The sequence below is a fragment of the Pongo pygmaeus genome, chromosome 5, assembly GCF_028885625.2.
Source record: "Pongo pygmaeus isolate AG05252 chromosome 5, NHGRI_mPonPyg2-v2.0_pri, whole genome shotgun sequence".
Taxonomy (NCBI): Eukaryota; Metazoa; Chordata; class Mammalia; order Primates; family Hominidae; genus Pongo; species Pongo pygmaeus.
Window position 1 is genome coordinate 135641035 of NC_072378.2, and position 18300 is coordinate 135659334.

The following is an 18300-nucleotide window of genomic DNA, read 5'->3' on the forward strand; positions in this document are numbered from 1 at the left end:
ACTTTTTTCCTTTTTGACCTGCATAATTTTAAAGTTTCCATTATTTAAAAATCTGTTTTATAATGTTTTCCAATTCTGGTATCAAGGTTAAAAATCATTCCTTAGCCCATGATTATATAACTATGCATCTATATGCTTCTGTACAATTAGATTTTAGTTTTCCACAATGGAAAAATAAAAATATGAAAATTTTGAATCTAGTTCCTACAAAATGACAAATTCATAAACGTGGACATGAACAGCTTTGTAACATTTCACTTTCAACAGAAACTTAACTTCTACTTAATAGAGAAAAAGCCTTCTGGCAGGCCTTTCCTATACCCCAACCCCTACCATCCAAACACATTTTCCCACTGGCGTGTCTCGGTGGAAAAAGTGGCCCACTCTTGAGCTGTAATCCTCTGGAGTGCCTTAGGCCCCCAGGGACTATCACTCTGCTCCGACACTGCAGATGGCTCCTTCTCAAGTGGCTCTTTCCTCTCAGTTTGTAAATATTCTTGTCATTCCCCTCTTTATAAAGATCTTGTCTATACCCTGTGTTTTCCACTAGTTACTGCCTAGCTTTTTCTTTCCCTTAAATTCCAGCTTCTAAAGAGAATAAGACTATTCTTACAGTCTTTTTCCCTTTGGGCTGGACACAATCTGATTTATGCTTCCGAGTTTCTCCATCAAAACTATCTTCTCCAAGGTCGCAAATGGCCTCCCGGTTACAGATCCCAAATGGGACTTGTCAGTCCTTATTTTACTTGCCTCTCTCTGGTATTTGTCCTTGCTGACCATGCTTTCCTAAATCTTTTCCTGTTGACAACATAGCGCAACTTTCTATTGGTTTTCCCCTTACCTCTATTAGAGTGACTTTTCGGCCTGCTTGCTTGTTCTTCCTCATCTGTGTATCCATTATGTGTCCTTGGTCCTCATGGCTCTGTTGTTTGCTCATTTCAGAACTATAGGAGGGAAAGATCAGAAACAAGGAGCCAGTAAAAGAGAGCTGAGCTAAAAGCTCAGATGAGGCTTAGATCTAGGGACGTGGCAGTGGAAATAAAAACGGGGATAAATGTGAGGATATGACAGAGAAAAACATCCGGCAGAACTAATGAGTATACACGGGGTTGAGAGACAGGGAATTGCTTAAAATAACGTAAACAGACAAACCTTTGGCTGGCTGGGCTCCTTCTTAGCCATGATAAAGGGACAAGAATAAAATAAATGTCAAAATATTAAACTATTATCTGTGGACTTACAGAATAAAATAAATTTCATCTGTCTCAGAAAAATATTAGTTGCCTGGGAAAAATCAGAAAGTTCTATCAACTTAGGTGGAAACACACACACACACACACAAAAGTATAGGACATTCATTCATGACAAGAAAAGAAATGAAGGAAGTTTATATATAAGAAAGCTGTAACATCCTGATCTGTGGAATGAGCAATGTAGCTTTCCAAATGATTCAATGGCAATAGCAAAATATAAAACACATGTTTTGTGGATGAGTGTGTAGTAATGCACTTTACATTAGGAGAAAGAAAACACAAAAACAATGAAAAAAAAAGGAAAATTGAAGAATGGAACAGAGTATCTTCTCTCTAAGTTGTCTAGGAATGGTGAGAAACACCACAGAGGAGCTTGAAAAAGATGCAAGAATTTCAAAATCAGGTATTACATAGGACTGAATAGAGATTCTTGTGAACCAAATGATATTTCCCCAAAATTCACATGTTGACACCTGAACTCCTAACGTAACTGTATTTGGAGACAGGGGCTTCTAGGGAGATAACTAAGGTTAAATGGGGTCAGAAGAGTGGGGTTCTAATCTAATAAGGCTAGAGGTCTTAGAAGATGGAAAGATGAAACCAGAGCGTGCTCTTTTCACACAGAGAAGAGGCCATGTGAGGACAAAACGAGAAGGCAGCCATCTCCAAGCCAGGGAGAGAGGCCTCACGGGAAACCAATCCTGCTGGCACCTTGATCTTGGGACTTCTAGCCTCCAGAACTGTGTGAAAATAAGTTTCTGTAGTTTAAGCAATGAAGTCTGTGGTATTCTCTGTGGCACCCTGAATAGACTAATAAAGAAATGTGTAAGTAAGTGAAATGAAGTCAGATGACTGAGAATGAAAAGGTCAGAAATTACAAAGAAGAAAGGACAGTAAATTTAGATAGAATGATAAAAGAACAAAGGAAAGGTTAAGTTCTGAAAAAAAGCACTGATAACACACAATCTTAATCTTTCTGAAGTGTACCCTTTTGGCCTTATTTCCAAGGAATCTACATTCTAGACTGATAAGGTGAATAAGGGAAGCAAGCCAAAGATAATACAGCAGAGAGTGATACAATGGACTGTGGCAAACTGGAGAATGGACAACTCATCTAAAGGAGGCAGTCCATCTCAGCTCATTGATGGATGTCATCAAAGAGTGTAGAGCTGTGGTCCAGAACTCTGGATTATTTTCAAGAAGTCAGAAATTTGTATTTCTTTTAGGTGAAATATTTAAATATCTGGGCAGCTAATTACACACACACACACACACACACACAAACATACACATGAGACCCCATGGATACTTGCTGGTCTGAGGGTACCCCAGGCACTGCCATACTTTTGTGCCTCAGCTCCTGACTTCTAGGCCCTATTCTTCTTGTTTACCCCTTTGTGTCTATATGGTCTTAAATTCTGTCTTCATCTTTGGCTTTCTCTGACCACTAAAGCCCACTCTAGGAAGATCAGATTGCAGTGATCCTCTTTCTTCTTTTATCTCTCACAGTCTATACACAATCTATCAAAGAGCTACCTTGAAAATACATAGAACATCTAGACCTGTGCTTGTAGCCCAGATACAGTAGGAGGAACCACATTTACCTCTTGTCTAAAACAACAACAACAACAACAACAACAACAAACCTGAACAAAATACATGAAACAACAATTTTCAAGATACTGAGCCACAGACGATGAAGATCTGCAAAAGGTCCCCCTCAAGTATCCAGCAGTGAACTGATGAGTGCACACATCTGGGAAAATTACTTGAGGCCCGTAACAGTGTTTATTCCCACTAGCAATGAACAGAACTGTTCCTGAGGAAGCCCAGACATTGGCCTTACTAGACAAAGACTTAAAATCCATAATTAAAAATGTGTTCAAAGAACTAAAGGAAACATGTATAAAGAACTAACGTATGAGCAATGTCTCACTAAATAGAGAATATGAATAAAGAAATAGAAATTACACAAGGAGGAAGTAATACTAAATCTACACAAACTATTCTAGAAAATTGAAGAGGTGGGAATTCTTCCCAACTTGTTCCATGAAGCCAGCATTATCTCCTTACCAAAATCCGCTTAAGATGTTACAAAAAAAAATTACACACCCATATTTCTCATGAACGAAATGCAAGAAGTTCTAAAGGAAATTTTAGCAAATCAAATTCAACAAGTGTTATCTTTTATAAAAAAGATAACACGCCACTAAGTAGGGTTTATCCGAGGAACGCGAAGTTGGTTTAACATTTGAATATCAATGTAACTCACCATATTAAGAAATTTAAAAACAAAAACCATAGATTACTTAACCAATGCAAAAACATGTTTGAGAAATCAAACATCTATTCCTGACAAAAACTCTTAGGAAAGGGAAACTACCTAATAAAGGGCATTTATAAAAAACCTAGAATAACATCATACTTCATGGTAAAAGATCAAATGCTCCTATTCATTTCCCACATGATCAGGAACAAGACAAGAGTGTCTATTCTGACTAGTTTTATTCAACATTGTATTAGAGGTTCTACCCAGTGCAACAGGGCAAAAAAAAAAAAAAGAAAGAAAAGGCACCCAGATTGTGAAGAAAGAAAACTGTCTTTTATTTGCATGATTGTCTGTCTACATAGAATATCTCGTGGAATCTACTAAAAGCTATTACAACTAACATGTGAGTTTAGCAGGTTGGCATAAAACAAGATTGACATACAATAATCAGTAGTATTTCTATAAACTAGCAACAAATACCTGTAAATTGAAACTTAAAAACAATACCATTTACATATGAAATATGTAGGAATAAATCAACCAAAGACCTATACACTGTATGTCCAAGACCTATACATTGAAAACTAAAAAACGTTACCAAGAGAAATTAAAGAAGTTGTAAATAAATGCAAAGATATATCATGTTAATGACTCAGATGATTGAATATTGTTAAAATGTCAATTCTCCCCAAATTAGTATCTGGATTAAATGCAATATCAATTGGAATATGCTATAGAAATTGATAAGCTAATTCTAAAATTCACGTGGAAATGGAAAGAACCCTAAATATTAAATAGCCAAACCAACTTTGAAAAGGACAAAGTTGGAGGACTAATACTACCTGATTTCAAGACATACTACAAAACTACTCAGTAATTAAAATAATGTGGTAGTAGCATAAAGATAGAGGAATAGAAAAATAATTGGCTGGGTGCCTTGGCTCACACCTGTAATCCCAGCACTTGGGGAGGCTGAGGCGGGTGGATCACTTGAGGCCAGGAGTTTGAGACCAGCCTGGCCAACACAGGGAAACCCCATCTCTACTAAAAATACAATAAATTAGCTGGGTGTGGTGGTGTGCACCTGTAATCCCAGCTACTCAGGAGGCTGAGGCAGAAGAATCACCTGAACCCGGGAGGCGGAGGTTGCAGCGAGCCGAGATCGTGCCATTGCACTCCAGCCCAGGTGACAGTGCAAGACTCCATCTCAAAAAAACAAAACAAAACAAAACAAAACAAAAAACCCAACATTAGCTTGTGTAGTGGTGTACACTACTTGGGTGGCTGAGGCAGGAGAACTGCTTGAACCCTGGAGGCAGAGGTTGCAGTGAGCCAAGATCACGCCATTGCACTCCAGCCTGGATGACAAAGGGAGATTCTGCCTCAAAATGAACAAACAAACAACCCTCCCCAAAAAACACCCAAAAGAGAAATAGAAAAATAATAGACCATAAACTGACCCACATATATATTAAGAGCTGATTTCAACAAAGGTGCAAAGGCCATTCAGTTGAGACAGAGTTGTTTTTCAACAAATGATGCTGGAACAACAGGATATCCAAATGTAAGAAAAAAAAAGAAAAAAATAAACTCTGATCCAAAACTCACATCACATATCACACATACAAACTAACTGAAAACAGTTCATAGTCTTAAATAAAAAATTATAAAACTTCTACAAGAAAATATAAGAGAAAACTTTAGTGGTTTTGGGTTGGCAGAGGTTTCTTAGATATTATACTAAAGCATCATTTGTAAAAGAAAAAATTTGATAAATGGGACTTCAACAAAGTAAAAAACAGTTTGCTCTTCAAAAGTCACTGCTAAAAGAATAAAAAGGCAAAACACAGATTAGGAAAAATATTTGAAAATCACATAGTTGATAAAGAACATATTTAGAATATATAAATGACTCTTAAAATTTAATAAAACAAATAACCTATTACAAATGAGCAAAAGATTTGAACAGAAATTTCACCAAAGAAGATGCATGCATGGAAGGTAAGCACATCAAAGGATGCTTAACATCATTAGTTGTTGGGGATATGCAAAATCAAACCACAATGATATATCTCTACACGTATTGGAATGGCTAAATTAGAAGGACTGACCATATCAAGTATTGGTGAGGAAGCAGAACTCATACATGTTGGTAGGACTGTAAAAAGATACAATCATATGGAAAACAATTTGGCAGTTTCTTAAAAAGTTAACCATAAACCAACTATATAATCCAGCCATTCTACTCCAAGGTGTCACCCAAGAAAAATGAAAGCATAACCTTCTTCAATGTCTCTTTCAGTGATACGATGTTAAACAAAAAAACCCCATGTTCATACAAAGACTTGTATATAAATGTTGATATTAGCTTTATTTGTACTAGCCACAAAAACTTGTACATAAATGTTGACATTAACTTTATTTGTAGTAGCCACAAAGTGGAAATGATTCAAAGGTCCATCAACAAAGGTACATGAATAAACAAACTGTGGTATTTAAAACTCTAGACAGTGAGAGAAAGTAGATCAGTGATTATCAGGGGATGCGGCTCAGGGAAGGGAAGAAAGATGTAGGAGGGCAAAATTACAAAAGAGCATCAGAAGTCTTGGAGAGATGGGTATGCTCATTACCTTAATTGTGGTGATGGTTCATGGGTATTTACCCATGTCGAAACTTAAACTGTTTATTTTATTTTATTTTATTCTTTTATTTTTTTGAGATGGAGTCTCACTCTGTCTCCTGGGCTGGAGTGCAGTGGCACGATCTCGGCTCACTGCAATCTCCACCTCCCGGGTTCAAGCGATTCTCCTGCCTCAGCCTCCTGAGGAGCTGGGATTACAGGCGCCTGCCACCACGTCCGGCTAATTTTTTTGTATTTTTAGTAGAGACAAGGTTTCACCATGTTGGCCAGGCTGGTCTCGAACTCCTGACCTCAGATGATCCGTTTGCCTCGGCCTCCCAAAGGATTACAGGCATGAGCCACCGCGCCCGGCCGCAATTTATTTTTTATCAAGTGTATCTCTTTGTAAGTTAGAAATATATATGCATACATAAAATCTGACCTCTTTTCACTAACTTCATTGCTCCCACTTTTTTCCAAGGCACCACCACCAACTCTCACCTGGATAATTTCAATATTATTTTAACTGGTCTCTCTGATTCAACCCTTGTCCATTAATGTCTATTCTTATCTTAAATGTCAGAGGGATTCTGTTAAATTGTTAGGTCACTTCCTGTGTTTAATAGCTTCCTACTTCACTTGGTGTAAAAGCCAGAAGTCTTATAATAGTATATAAGGTCTTGTTACTGTCTCTGATTTTATCCAATCTCTCCCACTTGCTTACTCTACTCTAAAAAGCCTAATTTCCTTACTTTTCTTTGAGGGTAACAGGTATGCTTCTGCTTCAGGGCCCACTGCACTTGTCTTCTACATACTCACATTACTCAATTCCCTGCCTCCTTCCACTTTTCTCAGGCCTTCTCTCACGCCCCGATTTACAACTGCAACCTTCATGTCTCCTTTCCTTTCCCCTACCCATGCTTTATTTTTCTCCATAGTGTAGCATACATCTGGTATAATTAGACATTTTACTTATTTTGCATATAGGTAAATAAAATGTTAGCTCCTTATAGCAGGGATTTTTATCTGTTTACTGCTGTATCCTCAGTGCCTAGAATACTATGTGTGACATTGTAGGTGCTCAGCAAATCTATATTTAGCAAATGACTATTATGTGTCTGTCTTCCTTGCCACAATGGGCACTTCCACAATGTACAAGTTGTGTATCATATCATTCATCACTGCATTTCAGTGCCTAGTATAGCACCTACAACAGAGAGCAGATGATCACATTTTCCCAATTGGACTGATGCTCACAAATGAACTACTGACACCTTGAAAGGCTAATCCTGATCCTTCCTCTTTATGGCAGTAGCATCGAGGTCTAGGACAAGACCAAATTCTTGATACAGACAAATAATGTTTGCTCAGGCTCATGTAAAATGCTGGGCAAATACAGCAAGACATGTCTCCTAGCCCCACCTTCCAATCATCAGATGCCCTCAAAATACTCACATTGCATTCTTCTAGAGCCACAATCTCTATCCTGTTTTTTTCTCCCACGGCAATTCCCCAACTCCAAGACACTAATCAGTCAGTCTCCTCCCACTCTCTCCCCTCTCTTCATAGCCGTATGCTCCTTTAGACTAGTTCTTTCCCACATCACATCCAAATGCCCTCCCCATGAGGCAGACAAAAGCTCAAGCCTTACCTTCATCTAAAGGCCTTCTCTAGCTATGCATATTCCTCCTGCCTTCTCATTCAGCTCTCTTCTGTAATTACAATTTGCATCACATCATTTTGCACCTAATTATATAATTGGTTGCCTTCTAAATGCTTCTTATTTCTATTTCCTCATCTGACCTGTAATGCTTCTTTAATCTCTCAATGCATCTAGCTCACTGCTGAGCACACTGAGGTCACACACACGACAACAAATGCCTTTAATTTTAGAAATTGGGGGTGGGATGAGGGTTAAAAAGAGGCAGAAAACGGATAATAAAAGTAAAAATTTAGAAGAAAAGTGGCAAGTAGCAGGATTATTTTAGAAAAAAAATGTGGACTATAAACTACCTCCTCATAAAGAGAAATGAAAGAGCCTGGAATGGTTATTATAAAGATGGAAAAAAATATACAGTGGAGTGACAGGATGCTTGGAATTGACATTTATAGCTGCACCATATTAAGAAGAGATTTCATTCATTTAGTTCAGATTTCAGGGTTTATAAGTAGAAGACTTTAATATGATTAACTATATGAATTAACCTCTCTCTGAACAAAGCTGTTAATGAAATAAAGGATGCTATGTTAAAAAAAAACCCAACAAAATTCAATACAGGCTATATTAGTAACTATGGAACATTAATACTACTTGTCAAGGATGACAGCATATCTATAGCAGCCTCATTATCAACTCTGACTTAGGCAGCAGATAATATATGAAGAACATCACGGGACATGCGGTACAAAATGTAGAAGTTTAAGATTTTCAGGAAAATACCTTTGTTAAATTAACTGATAGAAGTTTCTTCTAGATACCTTAAAAAAGAGAATGTAACTTTACTAAAATGTGTATAAGTTGCTTGCACAGAAGCGACTGACATTTCTCAAAAAAAAAACAACAAAAAAACAAGACAAGAAATTCAAGTGGAAAGTAATAAGAGGCTGTCTATGTGGCTCATTTACATATACTGGTCAACCAACTAATAAGCAAAAGTTACAAACTGAAAGGCAGGGCTGCAACGAAACAAAAAATTAGCCTCTGTCCATTTACTTGGGTGGTACAAGAAACTCATTTAGGTAAATCAAAGAAATGACTTCTTTGTACGTGCTGGGCTCTAGTGTTTCCACCATCAACTCGCCTACAGTTTTCAAGTCATGAGAAATCTAACTTAATTCATCCTTACTTCTAAGAAATTGTAAGTAGGGAAAGTCCAAAAGCTTTAGATGAACTTGGGCATTTAGACATATCTGAACTTCTCATGAAAATTTTTATTTTCAGAAGCATCTTCAAAAAGAGAAGCTGAGCTATACTGACATCCTTTAGAAGCTGAGATGTTTGTGAGGTTTTATCGAGCTTTAATCTGGAGGGCATGACATGGATCTTTGCATCTCGTGAAAACTGGTATGAAATGTAGACCGAGTGAGGAGTATGTAGGAGACATTTTTTCATTTGCATAATATTAAGTAAACAGTTCTAAAAATTTTTATGAAATATGTTCAAAGACACCAAGATGTTCAAAGACATCTCATGATGTGTTAAACATGGTCATTTTTTTTTGGTTGTTGAAACAGTCTGTCCTTATTGTTTCTAGTGTATTTTGTTGTTGAGTATACGCTCCTTAGGGTCAGTGACTGTTTATCTACTATTATGTAAAATTTTAAATGTCCAGAGACTGAAACAAAAAACATATCTGACTGATAACAGTAAAACAAGAAACTATAAAACCTGGAGAGATTATAGAAAGAATTTCTAAGGTATCTTCTAGATCATGATTCTGTGACTCTTAAAAATTACATTTGTCTTTCATCTGTACAATGAACTACTGTCTTGTTAGATGCTGCATGATTTTATTAGACAATTCCTATAAATAACTGTCATCTGAATCAGAATTTTTGTACTGGAAGAGACATATTAATTCTTCAAATTGCCAAAGCATATAGCAGGGTTAACTTGAACAAATATTTTCCCCAAGGAAGCTCAGCAGGGATTGTCTGTGTGCATGTGTGAGTAAGCAAGCACCCAGCAATGTATGTGGGGGTGGTGGTGATGGGATGGGAGGGTATGATAGCTAAGCTGTTCAAGGCTGTCACACTTCTGTTATATTTTGTTAATAATGTAATTTGAATATAAAGTTTGGACATAGGTCCAAAAGATAATCTAAAATGATAAAAATTGAGAAATATTTTGGGAATGTTTTGATGTAAAATTTTTTTTTGAGGGAAAAGAGTGACTTTTGATGGGTACATTAAGTGACACAGCAAGTACTAATTAAAAATATAAAAACTTTCCAGAGTTCTTTTAAAATAAATACTTCAAAATAAATTACCCAAATACCTTAAGCATTTATAGAAAATATATAATGACAATGTTCTGCTTATTAGCTTTTTTCTTAATGCTTCAAAAAAGGCATTCATAATTTTACTTTTAACACATCATTCACTTGTTTTCAGTTAACGTTATTTCAAAATAGTACTCAAATAAAAATAAATGACAAAATAGGTCCTCTAAAGTTTTGTGTGATACTAGTTTAATAGGATTTCTTATAACTTTGTAATAATACACATTCTCAGAGTCCAACTATTAAAATATTAATAGTTTAAACAGCCGGGCACGGTGGCTCATGCCTGTAATTCCAGTACTTTGGGAGGCCGAGGCAGATGGATCACCTGAGGTCAGGAGTTCAAGATCAGCCTGGCCAACATGGTGAAACCCTGTCTCTACTAAAAATACAAAAATTAGCTGGGTGCGGAGGTGCGTGCCTGTAATCCCAGCTACTTGGGAGGCTGAGGCAGGAGAATTGCTTGAGCCCAGGAGGTGGAGGTTGCAGTGAGCTGAGATTGTGCCACTGCACTCCAGCCTGGGTGACAGAGCAAGACTCCGTCTTCAAAAAAAAAAAAAAAAAAAAAAATTCGTAAGCTAAACTCCTTTAAAATCAACTATCTGAAATTTAACTTATAGTTTGATAATGTTGTAAAAATAAGAAATGGAGAAATTATCCTTAAAAGAAAACCCCAACCATTTATCACTGCAAATTATTTTGAAGAAGTTGCTTACTGTGTCATAGATTCTGAGCCTAGTCTGAAGTCCTGGGACTTGTTCTTATTGATTGATTGCTGTGGAAGAAGAGGAAAAACAAGTAGTAAGTAAAAAATTAGAAAAGACAACACAGTCAATATTCACATGCTGAAAACCCACCAACTTCCTGAATGGGGAGAGAATATGCCTGTTCTGAACAGGAATATCTATGCCCGTCCTGAACATATATTGTCTATCAGGACAATATATTTGCTCCCATGAAAAACCAAGGAAGTAGTTCTCCAGAGAGTTTAAGCACTCTTTATAAGTAAAGTCAGCTTTCAGGTATGTGACCAAAAAAAAAAAAAAAAAAAAAAAATCAGTTGTGAATCAGTTTAAATTAATCTCCCAATACAATGTGGTGTATTACTTAAGCTCTAAATATATCTTTTAGCCTGCATCTTTCCTTCATATTCTTTATAGTATGCTCTATATTTTCATAGTAATACGCATTGATCTGTATGCAAGAGTTTGAATTTGAAAGCTCTTTAAATCTACAAAATGTGTTCAGTATATCTTGTTTTATTAATGGCACCTTCGTGAGAAAAACAATAAGCACTTTCAAGGGTACCAAATTATACCCTGAGCATTGGATACTTCCTTTAGAATCTGAAACATTAACTTCATATTAAAGTATACTGTGGGAAATTGAGTTTGATATGATATATAATATTCTATAAATCAACCTAATGTTGCTATAAAATGAATTGCAATTTTTTTGAGATAATCACATTATGGAAAGGATCCATTTAACACTCACAAAGAAAGTGTGAATTGTTACTATGTTGAAGTTCAATAATATACAAATGAAAGAGATATACCATATGTTCCTAATTATTTCAGTAATCCAGAAAACATAAAAACAAAATGAAATGAAAGAAAAGGAATACAACCTTCTCTTTCAGTCTTGTTTGAGTAACTGCTTTCCCAGTGTTATCTCTACTGAAGCTTGTTTGGCCTTTTTAGATTTCCTTCTTCACAATCAGATTTCTGCAAGATCATTCTTCAGCAAGATTTGGCACTATCTTTAAACAAGCATTACTTTTCTTATAGATTTAAAGAGGATATTATGCTTTTCTGGACCATAATTATATGATTATTACTGCTAGCTGTAGAGCTTTAAGTCAAGCATAATAAAAACAAGAATTAAAGAGCAAGGAGACTTTGTGGTGAAAGGTGAATGTTGCAACAGGTGACCCATTTGGTAGAACAACAAAAGAACCCATGACATCTTAATTTTTCTCCACCAGTGGAATTGCTCTGACTCAGTTAAAACGTGTTTGGGAAAAAAGTACATACACACGGGAAATTTCAGATTCAACTACTAATTCAGACTGCCCTCATCCAATAGAGCAATAAGCAAAGAAAATCATCAAAACCTCAGAAAGCACCATCATAACAGAAATTATCCTGTTTCTTTCCAGACTTGTGAAATAAATTCTAAACACAGCAATCAAATTAAATGTGAAATGTTTTATTCTTTTATTTTTTTTTAAGAGATTGGGTCATGCTTTGTTGCTCAGGCTGGAGTACAGTGGCATGATCATAGCTCACTGCAGGCTTGAACTCCTGGGCTCAAGCAATCCTCCCGCCTCAGCCTTCTGAGTTGCTGGGATTACAGGTGTGCGCCTCCATGTCCAGCTATTCTTTACAAGGTCTCGGTATCATTTTTCTCTCTTTGCCCATGGCAAGACCAGCATCTTACCATCAATATAGGTATATATGAAACTTGATAAAACTTTTCAAAAAATAACTCAACATAAGGGCTCTAATCAGAAATTCTCATCAATTTGAACCTATTCCAGAGGTTGAGGGGAGAGAAGTCATACTGAACTATATACCAGTGTTAAGCCAATGTTACTTTTAATTATTTTTTGTTATCCTGAAAAATGAATAACAATATGTTGCCATGTGCAGGTCTTGCCAATTCTGCTAAGTCTGTTCATGTGAAATGGATGCTGTGATATCCTCAGAAAGTTTGTCTTAGGTATGTTAAACATGGTCCCTGCCATCTTTTCTACCGTGTATTCCTATCACTGGCATACCCAAATCCTTTTTAATGATGCAGAGGCAGCTTAGCCTGTGTTCAAATTATATGACTCCTAAGTTAATAGGGGGTCCACATTACAAAGTTTACCACTTACTTGAAAAGGACACTTACTTAACTAAGACCAATATTTGACTTCTAAACACCTTTACTCACTCATTCCTTGGTCTCAGCAGCAGCACATCATATAGGTAGTTACTCATGGAGGCAGAAGCAGGGGGAAGAAGGAGGTGTCTCTGTGAGCTGTTTTGTTTTATTTTACCTTTAAACAAAAACGCCCCCAAGGCTGGTGTGCAATCAGCCTGCAAATACCCCCCACCATCGACAAGGCCAAAGAACATGACTGCCCTTCTTTCCACACACACTTGTCAGAAAGTTGTTTTATGACTTTGTTTCCTCTTCATGGATGTCATTGATTTAGAGAGGAGGGGATGAAGAGAGGAAAAACGAGCAAAGCAAAAGTGATGAGTGAAAGGACCAGAATCTACGGACTTGTGCTTTCCAAACCCTCACAACTTGTTAGTGATGCTTTTAAATTTAAATGCAATGATAGTTAACATAAAATAAATGATTAATGGAATGATTAAATGCTTCCAACTGATTATGTGGAAATTTATAGGGAAGAAAACAACTCATAGATAGCTTTGTAAAAGAGAAAGGGGCTATGCAAACAATTCCCCCAAATATTTTTATAAACTTGAAGAATGAATATAAAATTAGGTTAATGTTCAATTAATGTATGTTACATCTAGCACACGAGATTTAAATAAGGCAAATTTATGATATAGTATAGTTCTATTTTTACATGCGGCTTATATACCTCATGATAGATATACCTTTTCCATATAATTTCATAGTTTGTTTATATCTACTTTGTAGGAGTTTTTAAAAAAGGGATGCAAAAGAGGAAAAACTACTAAGGTTGGTGGTTCAATTCTTGTCTTGGTTCTGTCATTAACTCTATGTGGCCTGAGTAAACCACTTACCCTCTCTTGGGGTCTTTTTTTTTTTCTCACTTGAAAAGTAGATGAGGGTTCAAAATAAAAACATAAGCATCATAGCACCATTCTCTTATTTTACAGACCAGGAATTGGAGGCCCAGAGTTACCAAGGTTATAGAAGTAGTCTGAAGGTTATACTAGTGTTTTTCAAACTGATTTTCAATACAATTTTATTCAAAAGGCTCATGTATAAATATGTGAAAGAAGAATTACTCTGGGTGAAACTAGGTTTGCATGGCCTGGCATCCTCTGCTTCCCAACCCTATGCCCCCAGATCCCTGAGGAATAGGGCTCTGTAAATGATAGTTTACAAACTACTGGAGTATACAAGCTCTAAACAAGACTAGAAAGGTTTCTTTTATTGCTACAACTCTATTTCCAGGAGCACAATTTTAGGATTTTAAATATTCATATAAGTTTGAAGTTTTCTTTGACTGTAGAATGTATGTATGTATATATTTGTTTATTCACTTACTTTCTAATTTGAGACAGGATCTCGCTCTGTCACTCAGGCTGGAGTGCAGTGGCGTGATCATAGCTCACTATGGCCTTGACCTCCTGGGCTCAGGCCAACCTGTGGGCTCAGGCCAACCTGTGGCCTCAGTCTCTTGAGTAGCTGGGACTACAGGTGTATGCCATCATGTCTGACTAATTTTTTTGATTTTTTAGTAGAGATGAGGTTTCACTATATTGTCCAGGTTAGCTTTAAACTCCTGGCCTCAAGCAATCCTCCTGCCCCAGCTTCCCAAAGTGCTAGAATTATGGGCATGAGCCACCGGGCCCGGCCTGATTTCAGAATTACTGATAATGTATCTGGTTTACTTGATGTTAAATCCTCCAATTATAATGCTCTTCCTTAAGGGAAAAAATTCTTCTGTATTAAGATGCAGTTTCTAGAAGCATACTGTAACAAAAAGTGAAGACCACCAGGTGTGGTGGCTCACACCTGTAATCCCAGCACTTTGGGAGGCCAAGGCAGGCAGATCACAAGGTCAGGAGTCCAAGACCAGCCTGGCCAACATAGTGAAACCTCGGTCTCTACTAAAAATGCAAAAATTAGCTGGGTGTGGTGGCGGGCACCTGTAATCCCAGTTACTCGGGAGGCTGAGGCAGGAGAATTGCTTGAACCCAGGAGGCGGAGGTTGCAGAGAGTCAAGATTGTGCCACGGCACTCCAACCTGTGAGACAGAGCGAGATTCCATCTCCAAAAAGTGAAGGCCATCCTGATCACGATTTGTAGTTTTGGATACTAATTGTGCCAATTAAAAACAATAACAAATACTTATCTATGGGGCAGCATAATTAGGAGGGTGTTTTGGAAGATAAGGCAAAGAGGTGAGAATGTCTATTTAATCTTTGAGGGGTGAGACCTAGATAAAAACTTATGAGATTTGGACTTTACAGACAAATATGGAGCCAACTAAGATTTATGCACTGGTAAGTCACATGATTTGTTTTCTATTTTAGGAAAGTATCCTCAGGAGGCAGGTAAAAGGTGCAATGAAGACTGAAGAATGGGAGAATGGATACTGTTATCAGCAGAGACCAGAAGGCTGTATACCAGGCAGTGGCTGTTACACAGAAATATCCTTCCCAAGTTCGTTCCCTTCAATTCACTCTAAAAAAAAATGGCATTCCTTAAGGCCCCGTCTTCTACCCTTTGTCATTTTCATTCTTGACACTCCTCTATTTCCGTGGATTCAGATATCAAGTCTTCTTCAAATGTAACAACTTAGCAATGGTTAGTTTTCAGCAAAGCAAGTTTAAATATAGCAATTTTTCTGAAAATATACTTGGATTCATAAATTTTAATCAAAACTATCTTGCAAATATGAGTTTTCAGCAAATCTCTCTTGAGCCTCATAGATGCCTGCAAGGTATCTGCAATTGGCTGTTGCAGGTGCTATGAACTTTACATGTCTCAAATTGAAGTCCTTCCTATATTCTTACACACTGAGATATTTCAATTAGAAAGTCAGATTTCTTTTCCTTCACATGGATTTAGTCATCAATTCCTAGCTCCTTATTATTTTTGGCTTGAATTATTGCAACAGCCCCTTCTGGTCTTATTTCTTTCAGTAGGCTTTTCCCAGTCTTTCAGAGCTTCTAGAAGGAGCTTTTGAAACAACCAATATGATCATGTCATCCCCTTGCTTTAAATACTTTGATGGCTCCTTACTACCTTCAGGATAAAATTCACCTCCTTAACATGCCAGCCAAGGACCTCCTCAATCCTGTCCACTTGTTCAGGTCCAGCTTTTTCTGCTTTCAACCTTGCTTCCTAAGCTGCAGCCATGATGAAACATTTCTGGCCACAGTAGGCTTTTGCACATGCTGTTTCTAATGCCTCAAATGAATCCTCCCACCCACCCAGCTCCTCTTAAAACCTAATTCATCCACTTCTCACCACATGGTCTCATAGTTTCCCTTTACTGTCCTTTTATTGCTTTTATGTTTCATTTTGTGACTCTCTGATTAAAGTTACTTTCACCTGTTAGACTGTAAGTTCCATAAGTGCAAGGACTATTTTTGTTTTATTGACCATTATACCATCCAGACTGTCTTCTACTACAGTGCACAGAAAACCAGCAGGCACTCAAAGTATGTGTTAAATGAATAAATAAAAATGCCAATGCTGGTAGGTGAGTGGGGATGGGGATCACTGATTGAATAAGAACCAGAAGAATGTGAGAAAGGAAAATGACCAAAAGCACTACTGGAGAGGTCTGCCATAGAAAGGAAAAGCAGTTCCTTTTCTGATACCCGAAAACAGCTGCAGGAGGGTAAAATTACAGAAACATAGAGAAAGTAGGGATGAAAACGTGAGGGGATTCATATTATATGGCTCTTCAAGAAAGCAGACGACCAAGTCAACTTGGAGTAAGAAATCAGCAGCTTGAGTGAGAAATGTGGACATCCTTTTCTGACCTGCTGCTGTAGAGAATGGGGTAGAGTCAGTAGGGAAGAACAAAAAAGATGGCCAAGACCACGGGCCTCGCTGAGGAAAGTAATCACAAATCTCATGAAGAGACAGTGACAATACAATACTATAATTTTTACAAAAGCTATGATTAAATACCAGATTAGAAGTGAGAAAAATGGGCAACTTGTTGTGCCCCCACCAATCCTGGGCACTAGTGAAAGAAATGGACAACTAAATGTCCCCCCACCAGGCCTGGGGATTGGTGAGACAAGTGAAACACTCCAAGTGCTACTGATGCATCTGGCATCATATTGCTAAATAATCCTGCTTTTATTTCCTACTGGTCTGAGAGGCCAGGTTTGAGAAGAATGAAAACTGATTGCAGACAACCACGGAGGCAAGAAGCACCAGAATGCACTCCCTTTCTTAGAATTCCTGCAAACTGAAGGGTCATTTGGGTTACCCACTTCCTCTTTTGGGACTAAACTATTTCCTAATCTCTTAACACTAGGGAATAGTTCTTCCCAAACCAGGTCACCCAAATACAGTGGTGTGTAAGAGGTGGCTGCTTAAAAATGCCTATAGCAATGGGGAAGCAGTAAGAGAGGTAAAAAGAGAACAGACTCATTAAGTACAAAAAAATTCAAATAAAAGAGTAATAAAAGCAAATTTGTTCCAACATGTTGAAACATCTTTTATTGTATGCATGGCTTGTCTGAATAAAAGACACACTTAAATAAGAAAAAGTTCTTCCCTTTTTATGTACCTAAAGGGGAACCATATTAAAATGTGAGAGCAATATGACCCATTATTGTGACTGCTAAGTAATTATAAAAATAATAGCATACAGTTGATTTTCCATAGTTTATGAAAAGATTAGCGTATGGTTAACTTCTGAAGCAAAGGAAATTAACATTAGTCAATAGATATCTAAATTTAATTATTAGACATTTTATATATACTCATCACTTTGAGTCTCACAAAGCTAGATATACCTTTATGTAAAATTCTTGTTTTTAAGTAGGGTAGTCTACAGCTTATATACCACTACTCATACACTGGCAGTTAATGGAATAATGTAAGCAAAATTTCATTACAGGATCTTACAATGAAAAGCTTTTTATTTTACACTTATAAGTGTTTTTTCCTTTAATTACAATATTTATATTGTAATTTACATATATTATACATAAACATTAAAATAGAGCAGTGGTTCTCAACTGGAGAGTGAGGGGTGATTTTGACCCCTGGGGAAATCTGGCCGTGTCTGAAAGACATTTTTGATTGTCACAAGTGGGAAGAGGTGCATCTAGTGGACAGAGACCAACAATGGCACTAACCATGTTATAATGCACAGCATATTCCCAACAACAAAGAATTATCCAGCCCCAAATGCCGACAGTGCCGAGGTTGAGAAACCCTGGAATAGAATGGTTGACAAAACAAGAG

The 18300-nt window shown here is 37.1% G+C and overlaps 1 protein-coding gene across 16 annotated transcripts in view; it reads right to left on the reverse strand.

Moving 5' to 3' along the window:
- AHI1 (Abelson helper integration site 1) overlaps positions 1-18300 on the reverse strand; it is a 210875-nt gene that overhangs the window by 5576 nt on the left and 186999 nt on the right. For 7 of the 16 annotated variants that reach the window (XM_054493553.2, XM_054493554.2, XM_063666624.1 and 4 more), the window contains 2 exons: positions 10860-10918; positions 842-944 (listed from right to left, as the gene is read on the reverse strand). In XM_054493553.2, coding sequence (XP_054349528.2) covers positions 842-944; positions 10860-10918 — 162 coding nt within the window. Of the gene's footprint in view, positions 1-841; positions 945-1152; positions 1174-8417; positions 8621-10854; positions 10919-18300 lie in introns of those variants that run through there. The other 9 variants (XM_054493550.2, XM_054493551.2, XM_054493547.2 and 6 more) reach the window with 4 other exon arrangements.